The following is a 23,967-nucleotide window of genomic DNA, read 5'->3' as shown; positions in this document are numbered from 1 at the left end:
GGCGTTGTCATAGCACTGTGAATGACAATCTTGTAGCTTCATTTCGTCCTTCTCTAGCTGTTTCAAGATGTATTCAACCAAGCTCTCTGCATCCTTCTGGCTTATCTGGATAAAACCAAGGAAGGACTCTCTAACACGGAATGTTTTCTTCTCAAAATCAACTTCCACATACCTCACTACTTCTGACATCTGCTCATGTGTGCCTGATCAGGAGTCGAGTTGAACATGAGACCAGAGTACTTGGCTTTACGAATGCTTCCCAGTAAACTCTGGTGAACAATGGATTCCATCATGTGGATGAATTCGTTCTGGACACCCGGTGAAAGATAAGACGTGGATCCAGGATGACTTTCCAAATGAGTGAGGTGTTCTTTTATGACTTTTATGAGTCAAAGATATCCAGTAGTTTCAGTAAGCCAAGGAAATTTCCCACATTGGAGTCATCGTCTAGCTGAAATGACTCCGTGTCCTCGCAAAGCCAGGTTCTGAGTCGCAAGGAATTTTATGCAGTGAAAGATTCTTGTCAAGATATCACGCCACTTCTGCTTTTCCTTCTCAATCTGTGACTGAAATACTGTGTCAATAACTCCTCTGTTTCCAGCTAAATTTCTTTCCATTTCTTTCCACTGTGTGAAGCATTCCTGATGATTCTTGGCATTTTCATGAACATTAATCCTTTCAGGTGCTTTCCACTGGTTGAATCCACTTTCCTGCATCAATGAGGATTGATGGTCTGACCGGGAATAGAGAAGACAACAGATACAAAATGCAGACTTTTTAGAAGGGGAATAGACCAGCCATGAGTGAGTCACTTCCTCACCACGACCATTTCTCAATTTCCTCTTGAACCACGTTTGGTTCATTGAGCGGTTACCTGTTGGTAGGAAAGGCCCCTCACTGTTCTGGAAATACTTCAAACCCAGCTTTATTATTTCTGTTCTCAACGCATCAGGCAGAATTGCTTTTCCAGTATCCTTGTTGAACTTTAGAAGTCCAATGTCATGCTGTTCAATCACTTCTGGTATGACAATTCGAGGCTCTTTGACTCCATCCAGTTCACTAGGTTCAGTGTCGTCACGTTCAATCTCGTCAATAAACTCAACATCACCACCATCACCATCATCTTCCCCTCCCATCATGTCCATGTTCTCTGTGGCAGCCTCACTCTTAATCTCATCATATTCGGATTTATCTGACTTGACTTCCTCCTTGGCTTCTGATGCACTTGATCCTGATCCACCTTCGGATTCTAACAAACGTAGCAGGTGCAGGCGACTCCATGGAGCGTGCGGAACTACTTGTTCTGGGCTTTTCAAAGAAAGGCATGAAGAACCTGTTTGACTTCTTGGCTTCCTCTGCCCCCAACTTCCGTCTCTTCCATCCTTCAGCTCCACTTTCCTTCTTCTTCATGAAGAAACGTTTCATGGTCTTCTGAAATAAGGCGATCCTAGTGCTTCTCACCCATGATAATCAAAGACAGATCATACATCTGAAGAAAATTCTTTTTTCCCTATCTGAGGATGGCTTGTCTGACTTTAATAGAAACTGCTCAGTGGCGCCCAGGGCACAAGCCATACCTGCCATACCTTAGATACCCCACTGAGTAGTTCTCTGTGTAGCTTGCTACGTAGATGATGTGCTATTGCAGGGATCCTCTGAAGAGGAGGCTTCTGAAGCCCTTAATACATTGATCACAACCCCCTTGCTTGGTGGATCCATGAATCTTCTGGTTATTTGGGGGTACAGGGTGCCATGGAGTGGTCTAGGCCATAAGGATCATTCTTCCCGCTGATATAGCTTGTACTGTGGTAGGGAATTGTGGACTATGTTTAGAAATTAGGGATTAACTGCTTATAAAATGGCCCTTGGCTGCTATTCTCTGTGGGTGTGCTCCTGTTCAGATTTGACAGATAGATTACATTGTTCCCCTCCCTTTACTGAAGCACTGCCAGTACATTCTCACTATGGTGGACTCCTCTTTTTTTTATGGCAATCCCTGCTGTTAAAGCTAATCAGGGTGGTACCCTTCAGGGATTAGAACATCTCTTTTCTGCATACCGCAATCCCCTTGAAATAATGGTTCACACTTTACGGGTTCCAGGGCACAAGAGTGGGCTGTTTCTAATGGTGTACCTGGATCCTCTATGTCCCCTATTATCTTCAGGCCAGTGGTCTGATTGAATGAATGAATGAATGGCCTATTAAAAATAACAAGTTTGTTTACTTACTCCTGCCCATACCTGGTCTCGATGGTTACCTGTTCTTCCCCCATCCTTTGTATAATTTGAACAATCACCCCTTGAATGTACTCCCCTTTTGTTAATGACAGGACAATTTATTCCTTTTGTTCCTGATGGCACAACTGAACGAGCTGATAAAGAGCCGATTCAGTTCTTCCGGTGGGGGGGTACAGTGTTTGTGACATATTCGCCTTCCGCTCCAGTGGCGGGTGAAGTTATTGCTGACAGACAAGGAAATGCATAGTGGGTGATGGTACGAGGACAGACCCAACCAATGTGTGTGGATAAGGGTAAATAGACTCCGAGAGAATGAAAATATTTCTAACTATCTCTCGGCTTTTGTTTTTAAAGGTTCCTGCTGGAATGTTGCTTTGTTCTGTTTTAATGCTTGTCTTGTGTTTTGTTGGATATTGGACTTCTTTTGAGGGGAGTTGACAAGCCACTGATAACCTTGTGATTTATGAAAATAGTATTATTGTTTCATGAAAAATGTACATTATGTGATTATGTGCTAGTTGTGCTAATTGAGGGTCTATAATTGTAATCTAACTCTTGTATGCCTGAACACAATGTGATGTTTATAAATCTTATTCATTCTGTTTAATTGTTAGCAAGAAGTTGTGAACGCCCCTTAAGGATGAGGACATATATTTTAATGTGAATGTTACAGTTAGTAATTGGATCTGTATAATTAATAATTGTGATAATATTAGTTTTCAATCATCCAAGGGATATTAGTATGTATTCTTCGTTTTAAGCAGAAGGTCTATTCAGACATTCAAAGGGGCGGAATGTATTGTGGTGTAGTAAATCTGATCAAATATTGGATGAAAGTCTGAACAGCTCCAAATGACACTTTAACTCTTTGTGCACTCGCAGTATGTAAGGTGTCTGTACAAGTTAAAGACTGTATGTTTGTTTATGTCTAACTTTTGCTGATAACTCTTGGAGTCTTCCTTGGCATCAGGCACAGTGGCACAAAAATGTTTGTCGATGAACACATGAGTTGTTTGAATGCAAGAAACCGTGCTGAGTTAGTGGCATGAGAACAAAAGATCAAATAGTATGCCTGTCTCTGTGTGTCTTGCTATGCTTATGGATTGAACCCTTATTCATTGAAGCACCTTTCATTCAGTTCTTGGGGCTTCACCTAGACCGAGGGATTGTGACCAGTATCTAAGATGGACCCAGAATTTGGAGTTCCCCTGATAACAGTGACAATCAATGACAAGTGAAGACCAAGAATAATGAACGCTTAAATCTTGTTGAATATTTGTAACTAACTACATCGTATTTTGTATGGTTTATTTGTGCTCTCTATATTATGATAATAAATTAGGTTTAAGTTACTTTGTTGTGCTTGTAAACTTATTCCCACATCTCCTAGACACAGAAATTAGTTTGGGTCTTTTGGGTCAGATCAACCCAGACCATTACATACTGACGTTTTATCTTCAAGTTCAAGTCTATTGTGATTCAACCGTACACATGTATACAGCTAAATGAAACAATGTTCTTCAGGGACCAAGGTGCAAAGCACAGTACGTATATTAGTACAAATGAGACCTCTGTATGAAGCCTCATTTTGAAGGTACCACATGTAATCAAGTTAGCACATAAAAAGCACATGATAAATTATCTCTCTTAGCAAGAGCAATTGGTAGATTGCTTCCCTCCTTTTCACTTCATGAAGTTTGGCAACTTAATGTATCAAACATCATCTTCCTATTTAGATAAATCTTTATTGCAGTTCTAAAATTGTATTATGCTACAAATAAATACTAATTTATTCCTGGAAAATATCATTAAGTGAATCCTTACCAATTTCTGCAGTCATTTCTTTCTTCACCAGGATTCAATATTTCCCCATTATAATAACAAGTACAATCAGACAACTTCACACACTTCATTGTGTTTTCGTCCAGGTAAGGACGAGCCTTAGGGCATTGTGCATAACAACCTATATTTAATAGAAAGTAACAAGATCTACATGATTCACTAATTCTTCTGTTACATTCTCCCAAATTAATTCTATTAGAAAGCAAATGAAAACTTGTAAATCCAAGAAGCTTGAAACAAAATTAAGAGTAATGTAGGAAATGAGCAGTGAGGCCTTTTCTCTGTCAGATTCAGCTTGCTTGGGTGTAGCAGGGTTTCCTAACCTGGGGTCCACAGACCCCTTGCTTAATGGTATTAGTTTATGGCATAAGAAAAGGTTGGGAACCCCTTCCTGTACCTTTTTTGCTTTATATGTTTATGTTTAAACTATAACTAATAATTATGTGGAAAATAGTATTAAATTATATTAAATATATTCAAATAAATCAATTCTCTGCTTGTAATCTCTGCTGTCTATGGGAGCCTGATGTTTAAATACACTGCTGTTTCCTATGCTACATAAGTAACTCTTGCTTAGAAGTATCTTCTTGGCTGTGACGTACTTATACACATCCTGAGAGTGTGAAACTTAAATGCTCCTACTGGATGCCATAAATGATAGTTTTAAAGTTTGATTCTTTCAGAAATATTTTCATACTTAATTTTTGTAGCACCATTACAATAGAGTATTTAGATAGTGTTTCATACTGTGCACAGTGATGTGGACTGATCGATCTGTGCCATTGACAGGTATTAAATATGAATAAACCCCTTTGAAAAGATCACAGTTGATTACGGTACTGTGCAAAGTTCTTAGGCACCCTAGCTTATATGTAGGTGCTTAAGACTTTTACACATTACATTCTATTTACATTTACACATTTATCACATTGTAATTTAAAAACCACTACTTCTAACCAAGTAAGTTGCTCAAATGATCAGATCTGTACATCCTGCAGTTTCGCTATGTACTCTGCTGCTTTTAATTTAGTTCGCTGTCACTGATCTTTAAGCAGCTACAATTGTTTGTTGAGTGGTTGTTTTAATATTCAGCCGTCTATGTGCCAGAACAATTCTATTCTGCGAGGTAGTTAATTGCACCAAAAGCAAGATGCACTGCTCCGCAGACAAGCCAAGATTTGTCTTGGTATTCAGGAGCGCATGCGGCCTGATGATCCCCTGACCATGTCCCACCATTCAAAAAGTTGATTTGATCCTGGCTTCAACTCTGCATTCTTTCCTGAATCTCTCAACTCCTCTGTGTTTTAAGAAATGCATCCTCTCAGCCGGAATACACTTACGATTCAACAATGAACAACAAATAAGTTAGAATTTATATACAACCTTCAAGAACTGCTGAAAACTTCTTTCTAATTTCATGGTCGGAGCATGTTCTTGCTGTTAAAGTTCCACATGGTTTATAGTGCCAGCTGCAATCACCAGGAGTGTTAAAATAGTCACAGTACACAGCTGCAATATAAGGTACTGACTGGTTAATACTTTATTACCAGTAATTAATTCAAGTATAAATGTAACCATCTAATCAAGTCGTATAATAAAACTGTTCAGCTTTTAAAAACTGAATCAGATGACAAATATAATTGATTACTTTAAGATAATCTATTTTATAAAAAAACTCATCTGATGCATTCACTTGCTGTTAATATTGTTATTAAGAAATGTGAAAAATGGCCCTTCTATTATTGAGGCACTTTTGACTTACGACATCGATCAGGCGTTCTCCAGTCAACACACACACCCGCCTTATTGCAAGCCTCTGCATACATTGCTACAGCAGTACAGAATCCCAGGTATTTTCCTTCCAAATCACAGGCACAAGCCTCCTCAACACAAGCTTTGTAATATGGAGTTGGGTCAACCTGAAAAGGTAAATAAACATAAGAATTGTAAAATATAACACAACTGTGAGATAAAATTCAAAGGAATGCTTTTTTATCTTTTTTGTCAGAGGACAATACAAGTAAACATGGCTAATATTATTTGTGTGGTGCCAGTTTGATTTCATGGATAGTTGCCTTGACTCTATATGAGTTAAAGTTAGAAACCAATTCCAGTCTCGAGTGCATAGTTAGGCAGAAATTCCAGTGCAGTGTAGTGGAAAAGTATGGGGATTATGTATTGGGGCATGGGAGGGAAGAGGTGTTTGTTTGCATTGGGTAGTGGGTAGATGTGCATGTGTGGTGAGGTAGTGCTACTATACTGCTGGAAAACTAGCCCTCTGACTAGTCCAAGCTGATGTTAAGTTCAGACTCCTTCTTCTGTTTTGAGAGGAGATAAAACACCCACTGGCATTATTGGAGAAAAATAAAGATTGTCTTGTCGTGCCAGCTAATAATTATCTTTCGAGCAACATCATTAAAGAAAATGGAACACTTCGCAGTTCCTGTTTAATCATAAGCATATACAGAACAACAAAATTATTTCCATATTTTCAAACATGTTTGATAGTACAAGAGTACTTCATGATATTACAATACTTTTAAGATGTTCTGAGACTGTGAAATGATTTATAGTGATGCTTCTTTTCTTCCCCTTCTTAAGTTCCAGCTTTCAAGGAGCTTTGTGACCATATTTGAATTAATGTTTGACATCATTTCGGATCCCCAACTCAAATAAAGCAGATTTTTTCAGCAGACGTACCTTGCTGTGGCATGATTGAAACATGCTGTGTTTAATTATGTCACACTTCCTCAATGACCATGCTGAACAATATGGGTTTCTCTCACATGGCGATGTTTGATTGACTGTATCTGAGCATGTCATGGACTTCCAGCTGTTTCCAAAAACCACCGCGTTAGACACCAAGGAATTCCCTTTTGTTGTCATATCATCTGAGACATCATCGTTGAAGTTCCCACATAGACCACACACTCTATTCTTTAATAGAAATATTACATTATGAAAATAAATTTTGGGAATTATCATTTGCACATTTATATCTGTTTAATAGTACAGATTATCCACTGCAGGCATTTATTTACGGTTTGCACCTAGTGTTCATTTGGCAAGTGTAATTGAGAAAGTTTGTGCCAACAATGACTTGGTAAGTATATTATTGGAAGTTCTTGATCATTGTAGCTGTGTTAAACATCCTGAGTGAAGTATAGTCTTTTGAGGATCTTGAAGATAAGAGCATTATAGCATTTTTATTTCAGAATCAAATTACTGAAATTTCCTGCCTCTCACAGTAATGCATATAAAATGTATTTAATAATTTTCAAGGACATTTTTTTGAATGTTTTTATCTATTTAAGTTATTTATTCATTCATTCAGAAACAGGGTGGAGTAGGCCCTCCCAGCCTTTCAAGCCATGCCGCTCCGATTTAATCCTAGCCTGATCATGGGACAATTTACAGTTGTTACGAACCCCGTAACTGGGTTACTTACCAGCAAAGATAGAGGCGTCCGTTGGAGTCTGATGATACTATTTTTAACAGTATTTATTAGTAAAAATACACAAAAATAATATCAATGCAAATATACAGATAATATATGTCGTCAATACTAAACCTAAAAGTGCGGGTATAATAATAATCAATAAGAAATAAGCTCTATCGTTGTCTAGGGGATAATGAATTGTCCAATGGAAATATAAAGTTCGCTGCAGTTCACACAGGCTGCCGTCGTTTGTTTGTCGCTGTGTTGCAATTGTTGGAGAGAGAGAGAGAGATAGGAGAATGGGAACAGTTACCGCTAAGTGTTTTGCCAACCTTCCTTTATGATTTCGATCAGTCGGTGTCTCGTAGTTGTGGCCGTTCAAGTGTGACCTCTCCTTTAGTTAAACCGTTCTTCCGTGATGAGCCCGCCACCCAGGCAAGGGAGGACACACACGAGCTCTCACCGGCTTCGCTATAAAACGCTGTCACTGGATTTCTAGTGTTTCTCCTGGTGTGTCTGAGGGGTGTTTCCCCAGACCCTCCTTTTATCCTCACTCACGGGGTCTCAGATGTCAGTCAGGTTGGGATGATGCAATCCCTCAACCAGACCACTCTGGTTGTCCCCTGAGGGGTTTCAATGAATAGTACAGTACTCAATACACAATTCCTTCTCCAAGAGACAATAGCAGTAATCAGTGGTTCCGTTCCGCTTTCTGTTAGGAGACATTCCAAACCTTGTGTATTCTGTGTTGTCTATAACAACTGCCTTTGCTGTGATCCTGCATCTCCCTCTCTCATTATTGACATGATGTGTATCTCTCTCATTTCCTGGGTCTCAGACCCGAAATAATAGCGATCCTGCGATTCTCAAAAAGGAGGGGGCGACTTTGCACCCTTCGGCCCCTCAGAGTTGCTCCACATTCGTAACACAATGACCAAATTAACCTACTAACCAGCAGTCTTTGGACTGTGGGAGGAAACCAGAGCGCCTGGAGTAAACCCTTGTGGTCATGAGGAGAATGTATGAGCTCCTGTAGACAGCAGTGGGAATTGGTCCCGGGTTGCTGGTACTAGAAAGCGTTGTGCTAACCACTATATTACCCATGCTGTTTTGAAGTACAACCCTGGGCCAGAAACCACCAAGTGTGCTTATAATAAAACTCTTTGGTAGCTAGCAACTCATTTTTTTAGTGTGTTTCTTGTCATGATCAACAAGAATAAAGAAGAATATTTTAGTTTTCAATTCATACTTACTTTCCATCTTGAGTCCAGTGTGATTGAAAGTCTTGTTTTTTTATCCCATATCACAGTGATGCCATTGGAAAAGGCAAGGATCAAATAGAGTCCAACAGTATGAAGTGAATAAGAATTCACTGTACATTGTGTATCATTTATAAACTTCTCAGTTGTCACCACTCGGTTATCAGTTAGAATAATTTCCTTACCCTGTACAAACAGAATAAAATATTGGTGTCCAGTGATACATGTTTCTTGCCAAAATATTGTAAGAACATTCCAATGCAGAAAATATGTGATGAAAGTTAAAAAGAAATAACACCTCAAGTAAAATTCTGGTGTTTCTCGAGCATGTCATTCCTCTTTCACAGCAGGGAACATTCTCTGTGAGAATTTGGAGAGTGCCTTCTTGACGATTACATTGGTCCTAAGAGTAAAGTAATAAATCCAGAACAGGAATTATTAACCTTCAAGAGGAGTACAACCTTGTCGCGGTTTGGTGGCTTGCTTGCCTCCATGACCCAAAGAGTTATGCTGGCTAGAGTCAGGGCTTTATGCTTCGGCTCTTGGTAGGGCTACCCATGCCAAAAGGTCAAAGGGTAGAGTCCAGATTAAGAGTGGTCCACTAGTCTTCCAGGTTCAGGGGCTAACAACCCCAACTGGATAACAAAGCTGTTACACAAACAGCAATGAAGAATCCTTCCACATCTGAGTGCAACAGTATCCTGAGTCTCCACACGGGACTTGCATGACTGACAGTAGTGAAAACATTGAAGGAAGCCCTGAACAATGCCAGAGATGGAGGAACTTCACTGCTGCCCTAAACACCAGCGGTGTCACAGGCAGTAAGTAGGTAGGTAGGAATTATAAAGCAAGGCTTTGGTCGCAGTAAGACAAATAATATTTGCATTTGGATCTCCAGCATAAAGTCCTGTGACACACAGCATCTTATGAAACTATGTTCATGGGCCATAAGAGCCTATTAGCTGCCTCTAAGCGCAGCCATCAGAAGTGGATATAGCATAAGTTACTTATCACCAATAATAATCATATTTTTTGTGTAAATATTCAGTTCAAAGATTATACAGCTAACTAGTAATGAATCAGCCTTAGCACAGTTCCCCAGGAAGTTTGTCATTTAATTTTTTTTCCTATGTTTCCTTATACAACAGGAATATTGCCTTGCCACAATGAGTTTTCAGTTTTTACTTTGTATCTTGGCTTGTATGATAATCTTAGTGAAGGATAAATAAATGAAGTGCGCATGTAATATGCAGTGTGACTTCATTAGAGTAGGCCACAAATCACCAGGAGTATTTTCTGCTTTCTGAGCTCCAAAAGTTTTAACTTATTCTGCATCCCCATTATTAGTCCATCAAGGAAATCATAGAAACTGAACTGAGTTTGATAGTGTTCTCTCATTTGTTACTGATGTGTATTTAGTCATATCTGTTATGAATTATGGAAATAGTATATGAAGCTTATGTACCTCAACAAAAATATATTCGCAATTTCCGTCATAGACATATCTTTTCCCATCGAAGGTTTTATAGTGGCCATCACCATAAACTTCGCAAGTCCTTGGGCATATTTTATTGGTACAGCTCCACAAGCCGCCCTGGCACGTGCTGCAATATGAAGAGAGCACAGCCATGGTGAGTACATTCAGAAGATCACATGGTTTTCAGTATTTCTGCTGATGTTTATGTAATCTTACCATTTATTGCAGTCCTTTTGAATCGTTTGTCCGGTAGTATAAAGTTCACCATGATAAAAACAAGGGCAATTTTCAGGTGAAATGCAGTTTTTATTGTCATCTTCAACAAGACCGTGGGGGCAGGCACACCCAGGGACACATGAACTCTTCTGTCATAACAGATTAAAATGAGCGATTGGTTGGAAGTATTTTCATCGAGACAGTGGCTAATAGAATTTTATTACATTGATTTTATTACACTGCATTATGTTTAGGTCACAGAGCTTTTAGCTATAAGCTTCTCTGAATTGAGAATCTGTAAGGCATCAGGACAATAATTTTGCTTTACAATATTAATTTATGTAATTGTGATAACTAATGTGAAACATTCTGCCTAATCATTCATTTTACTGTTCCAGACATTTAGTAGGTTCAGTTCTGTTCGAGCTTATAGGACTAGTTGTTTCAATCCCTTTGGTAAGCAGATCCTAACTTGGGTCATAGCATTGAGATCTTGAGGTGTGGCTTTGTGGGTGGCAGATGCTTCCCAGGGGTCATCAGATGGGCACCCCCCTTCTTAGATGTTTCATCAGTTTAAGCCCACTACATCTCCAGAGGGCTCAACAGTGTGACCCGGTGTCCCAGGTGCACCCCACCCCCTTTCATATCTGACCACCCATGGGTCATTATAGGGCCCGGCTGCCATCACTTCTCTTCATCCATAACCTGTGGCTGCTTCGCTTGGCTGCCTCCAAGTGTTCTTTTAACTAGGAATGTGAAAGTCACTTACGCATGGAATGCTTAGAGTTCGACATGTCTTTTTACACAAGTCTTCAGATGAAGAAGCCGTTCCGTTTGTGCAGTCAAACATTACTTTGCCACCCTTGCATCCTAAAGAAAATAATGGTCAAAAAGCACCCGATAAATGGTTTTTCCATTAATTTAGTATTTTACACAATTTGTGCACCAATGGAGTTTAGAGATGATGGTCACCTGGAGGTTCTGGGTCTGGTTTCTTCCTGCAACGCAGATGTCCATTTTGGCAAATGCTACATTTAAAATGAAAGTTGAATTATGCTTCAGCTGTATTTAATAGTTATTTTCCATAATGTTAAATAATTAAATGATACTTACCAGAGGGTGCCATTCTTCCTAACACTCTGACCATTTTCTATAAGCCGTCCTTCATAATAGCACAAGCAGTTCGACTGTTCCACACAGACTCCACGTTCATCCAAATACTTCTGTTCAGAACAACCACATCCATAAACTGGAACATCTTTAATTTTGCAGGTATAATCATTCTCTGACAGTGACCTGCAGGTCCGGTTACAAGCTCTCATGTCATCCTGGTAAACCTGAGAGTTACTGCATGATACATCTAGAACCAGATAATAATTAAGCAAACTTCAGGCTAAATATGATTCAAAAGAAGCAATGGTCTTAGCTTGTCCTATGCTTTGGCTTCAAAAGGTTATGACCTTTGATGCCAAGTTATCCCATTGCACACAAGTTCTCCACTATGGTTTTTTTCACAGTTGTAATACGACATTTATGAAGCTTTGCAAGTATAGTTGAATTTGACAATTTGAGTAAACATAGTTGTAGATCACACGAAGGTTGATGGTGTTGTCAATAGTGTAGCAGGTTGCCATTGGTTACAGTGGATCATTGACAGGATGCAGAGCTGGGCTGAGAAGTGGCAGATCCAGAACAGTTTGAAGTAATTTACTTTGGAAGGTCAACATGAAGGCAGAATAGAGGGTCAACGGCAGGCTTCTTAGTAGTGGGTAGGACAAAGCGATCCTGGGGTCTACATCCATAGATCCGCATCCATATCTGCACGTTGATAGGGTGGTTAAGAAGGCATATGGTGCGTTGGCCTTCGTTAGTTGGTGGATTGAGTTCAGGAGCTGTGAGGTAATATTGCAGCTCTGTAAAATCCTGGCTAGACCTCACCTGGAGTTTGTGTTCAGTTCTGGTTGCTTTATTATAGGAAGGACATGGAAGCTTTAGAGAGGGTACAAAGGAGATTTACCAAGGTGCAGTTAGGATTAGAAAGCATGTCTTATGAGGATGGGTTGACTGAGCTAGGGCTTTTCTCTTTGGAGTGAAGGAGGATGAGACTTGACTTGATAGAGGTGCATAAGATTATAAGAGGCATGTACCCCAGGGCAGATATGGTTAATATGAGAGGACATAATTTTAAGGTAACTGGAGAAAAATATAGGGGGTCTGTCAGAGTCAAGTTTTTTTTTACACAGAGAGTGGTGGGTGCATGGAATGCACTGCCTGGGGTGGTGGTAGAGGCAGATTCATTATGGACGTTTAAGTGACTCTTGAATAGGCATATGGATGAAAGGAAAATGGTGGGTTGTGTGGGAGGGAAGGGTTAGGTTGATCATGGTGAAGGTTGAAAGGTTGGCACATCATGAGGCAAGTTGTCTGTATTGTGGTGTAATGTTCTATATTCTATTTTCTGAATGGTGCATGATGGTGTCTACATCACATGGAAGCACTAGAACAAGCCAAGATGCTTGAAAGGCAAGCCCCAAACACAGACGTGAAAGTAAATGGTGCCTGAGCACCTGTAAAGCTTCTTACAGCTAAGGCTACATCCACACTAGACTGGTTAATTTCGAAAACGCCGGTTTCGCGTAAAAATGAGAGGCGTCCACACTAAGCGTTTTTGAAAATACTTCGGTCCACATTAAAACAGATATTTCGGCAAATCTCCTCCTACTGCGCATGTGCAGGACGCATCTACCGAAAACAAGCGACATGTTTGTTGTTGAATCTTACCGTGAAAGACTTGGTGCACGTTTGTTCAGTTACAAACTAGAAAAACTCAAACAACGGACAGCTGTTGGCTCTCGCGCAGGAGGACTTAAAACTAAAAAAAACAAATACTGGAGCGTATGGAGGCAACCGACAGGGAGTTCACGGACAGATTGACCTGGCTGATGACGAATATTGAAAAACTGACTAACTCTGTTGCATTAATAAAGCTACTTGTTAAATGTATAAAACATGTCTGCATCAGTATTATCTTGTACTTCCATACAATGTTACATTAGGCTGTTACAGATCTATTGTCAGAGAAGTACTTGCATAAATAGGTAAACCACCTTCATACGAGCAAGGACAGAAAACAGGGCAAAGTGAGTATAGGAGGAAGAGTATAGGAAACTGATACAGGACTTTGTGATATGGTGCAACTCAAACTACCTGCGTCTCAATATCACCAAGACCAAGGAGATGGTGGTGGACTTTAGGAGATCTAGGCCTCATATGGAGCCAGTGATCATTAATGGAGAATGTGTGGAGCAGGTTAAGACCTACAAGTATCTGGGAGTACAGTTAGATGAGAAGCTAGACTGGACTGCCAACACAGATGCCTTGTGCAGGAAGGCACAGAGTCGACTGTACTTCCTTAGAAGGTTGGCGTCATTCAATGTTTGTAGTGAGATGCTGAAGATGTTCTATAGGTCAGTTGTGGAGAGCGCCCTCTTCTTTGTGGTGGCGTGTTGGGGAGGCAGCATTAAGAAGAGGGACGCCTCACGTCTTAATAAGCTGGTAAGGAAGGCGGGCTCTGTCGTGGGCAAAGTACTGGAGAGTATAACATCGGTAGCAGAGCGAAGGGTGCTGAGTAGGCTACGGTCAATTATGGAAAACCCTGAACATCCTCTACATAGCACCATTCAGAGACAGAGAAGCAGTTTCAGCGACAGGCTGCTATCGATGCAATGCTCCTCAGACAGGATGAAGAGATCAATACTCCCCAATACCATTTGGCTTTACAATTCAACTGCCAGGAGTAAGATATGTTAAAGTGCCGGGGTTAGGACTCAATGTATTTAAGTAAACTACTTGAGAACTTTTTAAAAGCTATTATTAATACTTTTTGAGAGGGTGATTTTAGATGCATATCATATTTTTACTGAGTTAAGTATTGTATGTAATTAGTTTTGCTACAATAAGTGTATGAGACATTGGAAAAAATGTTGAATTTCCCCATGGGGATGAATAAAGTATCTATCTATCTATCTATCTATCTACTTATTTATTCAGTAAGTTATGGGTCAAAGTATTTGGTGAGTACATTTCTAACTCTTCTGGCTTCAGTCTCATTGCTGTCTGTTCTGAAATTGTTAGGTTGTGTTCAAGAAAACAATGAAATGGCACACTGCCGTCACCATCTGTTCTGGCACATCATGATAGCGTTTTTAGATTTCTCCGGTTAAACCCCGTCCACACAGCTCTGGCCAATCTGGCGTTTTCAAAATTACACACTCTGGAGGGCGTTTTGGAAAAGCTCCTTCTTGGGGGAGGAAAACACTGTTTTAGTGTGGATGGAGGGTCAAAACAAAGAGAAAAAGCTTCGGTTACGGATTTATCCGGTGTAGTGTGGACGTAGCCTAAGGCTAATAAATACATTTGTGAAAGGCTGATAAATACATTTCAGTTGAACCAGTTTAGGGTTAGGGACTTTAAGACTAGTGAAAACTTTTACAAAACTCAAATCTTCTCAACATACTGCAAATGCCACTTCTCCAGTTTCTCATGATGACACCATTAGCAGCACACTCATGGGCATAGGCTCCCAATGCTGCACACAGGCAGTCGTTGATATTCTCACAGGCACAGGTAGCAGCCACACACATCTGGAAAAATGGAAATTAGCCTAATTAATCTCATTGTTCTCATTGTTGTACCAACAGGTTATCTAAATAGTGCATGATGGCAGTGGTGTCTAATCACATAACAGCACTGGAACAAGCCTAGGTGCTCGAGTCCTATCAAATACTGAAAGTTTTTGTTAGAGTAGATGTAGAGAGGGTGAATCCTATGGTGGGGAATCTAAGACCAGAGGACACAGTCCCAGAATAGAAGGATGTCCATTTAGAACAGAGAGGAGGAGAAATTTCTTTAGGTAGTTGTGAATCTCTGGAATTTGTTGCCACAGACAGCTGTAGAGGCAAAGTCATTGGATATATTTAAGGCAGAGATGAATAGATTCTTGATTAGGCAGGACATGGAGGGATATGGGGAAAAGGCAGGAGATTGGGGCTGAGAGGGAGATGGATCAGCCGTGAAGAATGGGACAGATTCAATAGGACAAATGGTCTAATTCTGCTCCTGTATCTTGTGGTCTTGTGGTCTAATCCACATATAAACATGTCAAAAACTGTGCTTAGTAAATACTAGATGATAATATCACATAGGAACACAAGGACAAGACAAGGTGCATGAAAGGCGAGCACCAAGCACAGACACACAGTCATTGACTTTTGCCATGTTTTAAATTGTAAGTTGTTTTGGAATTTTTCTTTATCAATAGATTTCATTTTTCCTTTGTGATAGATGATGGGTGAGTATGGGACTGCTGGTGAATAAGGCGTTGAAGTATTTTTACCGGCTTCACAACCAAATGCTTTGTATGGTTTTCCCAATATTAACTCCTCCACAGGAACCTTACCTGGTAGTAATTCATGTAATCCACTGTGGAGTGACATACTGAGAAGGCACCTGCTGGATTTTTGAGAAGGGAGCAGTGCTGTACGGCATAGTGTTCTGCAAATCAAGTTTAGTAACAGATGTTTTTAATCACCATGTTTTAAGAATTAATTCAAATATAATAACTAAAACAAATTAATTTTACTCTAATAAAATCTCAACATTCATGCACATCCCCACTGTACCATTTGACTTCCTGGTTTTGTGCCTTTGGTACAATTTTGAATTAATTCCTTTGCCCTCTAAATGTAAATGCTAATGGTTATTATAGAAGGAAGCCTATAAACATAATGGACAGTAGTTTCCTTTTAAAGGATTCGTTTAGTTCCAACTCCCATTCACAATGCAAGTTATAATATTGTGAATTTTTTTCTTTCCATAGAAAAACCTGAGATGTGGAGAGGAAAGATCTGCTGGCATATCATAATTTCTTCTGTGATTATTAACTAATGTTTGTGATGGGATAGATTTTGATTTAAATGGACATTTTGAAATCATAAACCAAAGAATGGAGAGGTTGGGCACATATCACTTTTCCCCCTGCTACCCAGACGATTTAAGACCACCTCAAGTATTTGATCCCACACACTACTATTTTCCACGTGTTCATACTGGTCCCATATCAAAGCTTTTTGAGCTCTCCTCTTTTTCGCCTTGTTTATAATAGTACCTTCTTTCCACTCAATTTGCTCTTCCCTTCTGAAGTCTAATGTTTATTTTCTCTTCCCATTAATAACTGTCACCAGAGTTTCATTTCATTTCCAGGACCTTTCATCACTCACTTCCGTAATGTCCCACGATGATCTTCTTTCTATTACCTCTAATCAACTTCTTGTTTCTTTTGCCCTGAATACCCAAAGTCTTTTCTTCCCCATTCTATACCTAAGGTTACTGTACCACTTCTGCCCTCTGTATTTTTTTCTACCGACTTTTTGTTTTGAACAATGTCATGAACAACTGCTCAGAGTCTGAAATTTTAATGAGGTCATTCCAGCAGCAGAAGAAACGGAGAAGCTTGAGCCATATTTCATTGTTGGTGTCACTTGCAGAACACTGAGATGAAATTGCTCAGGCCTTGTACTGCCCAGAAGACAGGGATGCCAGAATATTTCCATGCTGTTTTAATAGATGGAGAGGCCATCAAGATTACTCTCATGGGTCGAATGCAGATGGTGAGGCTTTTCGTGAGTTCTGATGAATGGTCTGGGCCTGAAATGTCAGCTCTTCATTCATCTCCATAGATGCTGCCTGACCTGCTGAGTTCCTCCAGCACTTTGTGTGTGTTGCTCTGGATTTCCATCACCTGCAAAATCTCTTGTGTTTATGGTGAGACTTTTGCAGAAATTAGTATGTCTGCTTTGGCTTCATTTATTTTTCAAACTGAAATACTTCCATGAGTCGAAGGAAGTTCAATCAATATTTGAATCTGTCTTTCCTGGTACTGTCTTTTTACTTAGTTCCTTGGGTACTGTAACACGTTGGTGAACAATAAAACTGCCTTCAGACTACTACACTGGGACTGGCTTAAGAAAAACAGGGAAAACTCTTGAGCAAAGGAAGATTAATGATGCTGTAAAAAGCTTGTTTGACCAGCTAACCTGTATGTAACATATTGGTTGAGAAGAACTAGAAAACTAGATATAACTAATCTCATGTTTTGAAGCAAATTTTTCACATAGAAAAGAATGTGACTGTAAGGTATTATACAAAAGGGGCAGTGTGAGAGAGAACTTCATGAACTGACTATTGAAGGGTGACCTACATTTAAGGTTACACATCAGGCTTGTCACTACCCATGGAGACTGCAAGTTGTCAGTAGGATGCTTTAACTTCAGTGCAGGACAGAAATTGGCCAGGAATTTTTCAAACAATGCAGCTGAATAAAACTATTTTTCTATTATTAAAAAGCACAATTCTTTGCTGTATTACCATTTTCCGAACTAATGCACGGGTCAGGTGTGATCGGCGGAGGACAGTTGTTTTCAACGGCCCAAGAATTGGCAAAAGTAAGAGGGGCATTTTCCACAATGTTATATGCAGATAAGAAGTCATCATTTGCATTGTCATTAAAGGTGCCACATAGACCTGTGAAACAGAAAATATATATTATTAGAATGATACATGAACATGTCTTTTAATCTGATTCGTTGCTAAAGTGATTACAAGATTAATTTTTACCACCTGGAGTGGCTCTGCTTTCAACAAAATCTTAGTTGGTAGAACACTTGCCCTTGGGTTGAAAAGTTATGGATTCTAATGTCACTTTTGAAATGTATTCTAGTGTGTTACCATATCATTACTGGACCATATCATCAACTATTATGTTTTTAACTGAGACATTAAAACCAGGACTCTGGGGTAAAAGCAAGCAATTTCAAGGTGCTTTTCCTAAAAGGAGAAGAGCAAACTTTTAGGCATCCTATGCAATATTTATTCTTCAGCCAACAACTTAAAAAAGTAAAATAAATTACCTATGAAATGGTTGCGCAACTCTACAAATATTATAATTTTCCACCTGCTTTATTACCTATGTGAAAGATACTGAGATTATGCATATGTATTTGCTAGCTTTCTGGTACCATCTGGTTTTTGTCAGATCCTTGATAATTAAAATTTACGTGGAATTGGAACATGCAATGCATTAAAACATAGCAATTTACTGTTTATACAGAATGCATTAAGAAATCATTACATGGGGACATCACCCCTGTCTGTCGATGGAGTAGCAGTAATTCTGTGCTGCTCTTAGCTTTCTCTCTCTCTCCCCAGCTTAAATTTTGAATTTATAATTTTTAATTGCTGATTCTTGAAGGGGAGTAATATGTCTATGAAAAGTGGGAAGAATTTGCATGAATCTACTGACAAAGGGAATGGAAAAGGTAATGGAAAAGGAAAGATGCCGAAGGAAAGATCTGATGAAATGCCATCATGGGCTGAAGACATCGTATGGACACTGAATTTAATTCAAGAACAGAATATGGTAATTAAAGATCAACTGGAAAAGAATAATAATGAAATGAAGTTATTTCTGGGAAATCTTAAAGATGTGGAAACTCAAGTTACTAAACATGAAGAGGAATTGAAGTTAACCAAGCAGAAATTGTCTGAAACTACAACCCCTTTGCAAAAATATCATGATACGATTATAGATTTAGAAACCAAGTCTCACCAAAACAACATACGAATTGTGGATTGCAAGAAGCAGCTGAAAATGGAGATTTAGCAGTTTACTTTGGTAAGCTCTTTCATACTTTATTTCCGACTATTTTATCAAAGCTGCCTGCTATTGAAAGAGCACACAGACTTTAGAAATTTAAAAACTCAAGCAGACCAAGAATTATTTTGGTTTGTTTTCATCACTTTAAAATTAAAGATCAAATAATGTGGCAGGCAAGAAAACAGAGAGTTTTCAGATTTAACGAGTCTGAGCTCTTTTTTTATGAAGATTACCCGAAAGAAGTAATGGAACAAAGATCAAGATTTGTTTCGGTAATGAAACAAACATATGATAAGAAATTATTTCCAATTCTGAGATATCCAACAAGAATGAAAGTTTTTCCTCCTAATTCTTCTCCACGTACTTTCTTCGACCCCAAAGCCTCGCTGGATTTTGTTCCGGCTATACCTATCACCAAAACCGATGTTACTACCGAATGAACTATCTGAAAAGCTGTTTGATTATTTGTATATTATTCATAGTTTAAAAAGAAGATATATGAAGGCTAATTGGATATTTTATTGAGAGATTAATAAAAGAAGATAAGAAAACCTGCTTATTATTATATCGTGGCGACCCATTTTCTGCGCAAGCGAACCGGCTCACAAATAGCCAGCGCACGGGGGGAGACTTTGGTAATGCACTTCTGACGTCATTTCCGCCCGGAGAGGGCGGGCGATAGGGATTAAATGCCAGCGCCGCGAAGTTTGAATAAACTAGTCTCGAAACGATTTACCGACTGCGTGTCGTTGTCTCTCGCTCTGTATGTAGTACATCGCTACATTGGTGACCCCGACGGTCCAAACGGGATTTGGACCAAAGATGACCGACTCTTCATCTGTTCACGCAGTTTCGCTAAAACTGCCGACTTTCTGGACGCTGCGACCACGCGTGTGGTTTAGCCAAGCAGAAGCCCAGTTCCAGATTCGGCAGATATCTTCTGATTCCACGCGTTACTACCACGTGGTGAGCGCCCTTGACCAGGAGACAGCCGCCCAGGTTGCGGATTTTATACAGTCGCCCCCGGAAGAAGGCAAATATGAAGCATTCAAAGCGCTGCTCATTGGGGCCTTTGGCTTCTCACGTGAGTGGGGTGCCCGCCTGCTTCACCTGGATGGTTTGGGAGACAGGCTGCCATCAGCATTGATGAACGCGATGCTGTCCCTGGCTGACAGACACAAGCCCTGTCTCATGTTCAAGCAAGCGTTCCTCGAGCAGCTGTCTGAGGACATACATCTGTTGCTGGCCGACGCAGATTTCAGTGACCCCTGGAAGGTGGCGGCCTGGGCAGACGTGCTGTGGAAAGCCAAGAGGGAGAGCGTGGCGTCCGTCGGTCAGATTACCAGGCCACGCGCCCAACAGCGGACCAGACCAGGCCTGGCAGGGGGGCGCACACAACACAGAGGTAGGAGTGAGGAGGACAGTGAACAGTGGTGTTTCTACCACCAGTGGTGGGGCACAGAAGCCTGCCGTTGTCGCCCGCCCTGCAAGGGCCAGGGCCAGGGTCAGCTGCCTCTAATGACTATGGCGGTTGGCCACCAGGACAGCCTCTTGTACATCTGGGACAAACAGTCGGGACGCCACTTCTTGGTCGACACCGAAGTGGAGATCAGCGTCTTGCCCCCGACGGGGTACGACACCCGCAACAGGAAGCCAGGACCCACACTGAGGGCCGCAAATGGCAGCACGATACGGACCTACGGCACCCGCACAGTGCATCTGCAGTTCGGCACCAGCCGGTTCACGTGGGACTTCACACTGGCCGCCGTGGCCCAACCACTCCTGGGGGCGGACTTCTTGTGAGCTCACAGCCTGCTGGTCGACTTGCAAGGGAAAAGACTGGTACATGTAGAGACTTTCCAGACGTTCTCTCTGGGTGAAGCCAAGTTGCTGGCCCCACACCTGGACTCCATCACGCTGTCGGACAACAAATTCACCAGAATCCTGGCGGACTTTCCATCAATTCTGGCACCGCAGTTCACGGCAGCCATGCCCAGACACGGGGTACAACACCACATCTCGACCCAGGGACCACCCCTCCAAGCCCGCGCACGAAGGCTCCCCCCGGAAAAGCTCCACCTGGCGAAGGAGGAATTCAAGAGGATGGAGGAATTGGGGATTGTATGGAGGTCTGACAGCCCATGGGCCTCCCCCCTGCACATGGTGCCCAAAGCAGCCGGGGGTTGGAGACCATGCGGCGACTACCGCAGACTGAATGAGGCTACAACTCCAGACCACTACCCCGTGCCGCACATACAGGACTTTGCAGCAAACCTGCACGGGGCAAGAATCTTTTCCAAAGTAGACCTCGTCCGGGGATACCATCAAATCCTGGTGCACCCTGAAGACATCCCCAAAACAGCACTCATCACCCCTTTCGGCCTGTCTGAGTTCCTCTGAATGCCGTTCAGCCTGAAGAATGCCGCACAGATGTTCCAGCGGCTAATGGATGCAGTGGGATGCGACCTGGACTTTGCGTTCATCTATTTGGACGACATCCTTACAGCCAGCAGTAGTCGTCAGGAGCATCTGTCCCACCTCCGCCAGCTCTACTCCCGCCTGAGTGATTTTGGCCTCACGATCAACCCGGCCAAATGCCAGTTCGGTCTTGATACTATCAACTTCCTGGGCCACAGGATTACCAAGGATGGGGTAACACCTCTGCCCGCCAAGGTAGACGCGATCCGCCACTTTGCCCGGCCCAACACAGTCAAAGGCCTGCAGGAGTTCGTTGGTATGGTGAACTTCTACCACCGTTTCCTCCCCTCAGCAGCCTGTATCATGCGCCCTTTGTACACCCTGATGTCGGGTAAAGGCAAGGACATTACTTGGAACGAGGAGGCCGCGGCTGCTTTCGTTAAAGCCAAGGAAGCCTTGGCAGATGCCATGATGCTGGTGCACCCCAGAACGGACTTTCCGACCGCCCTCACGGTGGACGCATCCGGCACAGCAGTCGGTGGGGTGCTGGAGCAGCTCATCGAGGGGCGCTGGCAACCTCTGGCGTTCTTCAGCAAGCACCTACGGCCACCCGAACTCAAGTACAGTGCTTTCGATTGGGAGCTGTTGGCATTGTATCTGGCAATCTGGCATTTCAGGTACTTCTTGGAAGGCAGGCCGTTCACCGCGTTCACGGACCACAAACCGTTGACCTTCGCGTTCACGAAGGTGTCTGATCCCTGGTTGGCTCACCAGCAGCGACATCTGTCCTACATCTCCGAGTACACGACGGACATCCAGCATGTCTCGGGAAAGGACAACGTCATGGCAGACGCACTCTCCAGACCAGCTGTCCAGGCCCTGTCCCTGGGGATGGACTATGTAGCACTGGCGGAGGCGCAGCAGGCAGACGACGAGATGCCCAGCTACAGGACCGCAGTCTCGGGTTTGCAGCTGCAGGACTTTCTCATAGGCCCAGGTGAGAGGACCCTCCTGTGCGACGTGGCTACCGGCCAACCTCGCCCCATCGTCCCGGCAGCCTGGAGGCGGCGAGTTTTCGACTCCATACACGGTTTGGCGCACCCATCTATCAGGACAACTGTCCGGCTGGTCTCCAGCAAGTTCGTGTGGCACGGACTTCGCAAGCAGGTCAGTGAATGGGCCAGAACGTGCGCGCAGTGCCATACAGCCAAGGTGCAGCGGCACACTAAAGCCCCGCCACAGCAATTCGAACCCACCCACTGGAGGTTCGACCACATTCATGTGGGTATCGTGGGCCCCCTGCCAGTGTCCCGAGGAGCGCGGTACCTCCTAACTAGAGTAGACCGGTTCACGAGGTGGCCAGAGGCGGTCCCGCTCACCGACACATCTGCCGATTCCTGCGCCCGAGCACTGATCGCAACCTGGGTAGCACGTTTCAGGGTACTGGCCCACATTACCTCCGACAGAAGCGCCCAGTTCACCTCCAGCCTGTGGTCGGCTGTGGCCAGCCTGTTGGGAACACAGCTACACCACACTACTGCCTACCACCCACAGTCAAACGGACTAGTGAAACGCTTCCACCGTCACTTGAAGTCGGCTCTCATGGCCCGACTGAAAGGACCTAACTGGGTGGACGAGCTTCCCTGGGTCCTGCTTGGAATTGGCACAGCGCCCAAAGAGGATCTGCACACCTTGTCGGCCGAGTTGGTGTACGGCGCACCCCTGGCCATCCCGGGAGAGTTCATACCAGCCCCAAGGGGACAAGAAGAAGAACCTGCAGCAGTCCTGGACAGACTATGCAAAAGGCTCGGCAACCTGGCCCCTGTACCGACTTCACAGCACGGACGGACCCCGACCCATGTACCCAAAGACCTGCAGAACTGTAAGTTTGTGTTTGTACGAAGGGGCGGACACCGGGCACCGCTACAGCGGCCGTACGAGGGGCCGTTCAAGGTGATCAACAACAACGGATCCATGTACGTTCTGGACATTGGGGGGAAAGAGGAGGTTTTCATGGTGGACCGACTCAAACCGGCCCATGTGGACTTGGCGCAGCCGGTCGAGGTTCAGGCACCGCGGCACAGAGGCAGACCTCCCAAACAGACGCTGATCCAGACTGTGGACATTGAGGGGTATATCGCTGGTTCTGGGGGGGTGTTATGTGGCGACCCATTTTCTGCACAGGCAAACCGGCTCACAAATAGCCAGTGCGCAGGGAGAGACTTTGGTAATGCACCTCTGACATCATTTCCGCCCGGAGAGGGCGGGCGCTAGGGATTAAATGCCAGCGCCGCGAGGTTTGAATAAACTAGTCTCAAAATGACTTACCGACTGCGCGTCGTTGTCTCTCGCTCTGTATGTAGTAC

General features: G+C 42.6%; 1 protein-coding gene across 1 annotated transcript in view; it reads right to left on the bottom strand.

The window, feature by feature from the left end:
* The window catches only part of LOC140738654 (uncharacterized), a 98,723-nt gene that overhangs the window by 37,858 nt on the left and 36,898 nt on the right, over positions 1-23,967 (bottom strand). Inside the window, exons 15-28 of the mRNA XM_073066273.1 lie at positions 17,896-18,051; positions 15,929-16,023; positions 14,987-15,113; positions 11,584-11,830; positions 11,443-11,498; positions 11,240-11,340; positions 10,471-10,619; positions 10,243-10,381; positions 9,076-9,180; positions 8,772-8,963; positions 6,780-7,016; positions 5,842-5,998; positions 5,463-5,588; positions 4,062-4,200 (exon numbers count right to left, since the gene is read on the bottom strand). Coding sequence (XP_072922374.1) covers positions 4,062-4,200; positions 5,463-5,588; positions 5,842-5,998; positions 6,780-7,016; positions 8,772-8,963; positions 9,076-9,180; positions 10,243-10,381; positions 10,471-10,619; positions 11,240-11,340; positions 11,443-11,498; positions 11,584-11,830; positions 14,987-15,113; positions 15,929-16,023; positions 17,896-18,051 — 2,026 coding nt within the window. The remainder of the gene's footprint in view (positions 1-4,061; positions 4,201-5,462; positions 5,589-5,841; positions 5,999-6,779; positions 7,017-8,771; positions 8,964-9,075; positions 9,181-10,242; positions 10,382-10,470; positions 10,620-11,239; positions 11,341-11,442; positions 11,499-11,583; positions 11,831-14,986; positions 15,114-15,928; positions 16,024-17,895; positions 18,052-23,967) is intronic.

This window comes from Hemitrygon akajei, chromosome 14 (genome assembly GCF_048418815.1).
Source record: "Hemitrygon akajei chromosome 14, sHemAka1.3, whole genome shotgun sequence".
Classification (NCBI taxonomy): domain Eukaryota; kingdom Metazoa; phylum Chordata; class Chondrichthyes; order Myliobatiformes; family Dasyatidae; genus Hemitrygon; species Hemitrygon akajei.
This window is presented reverse-complemented; position numbering and strand designations above follow the sequence as displayed.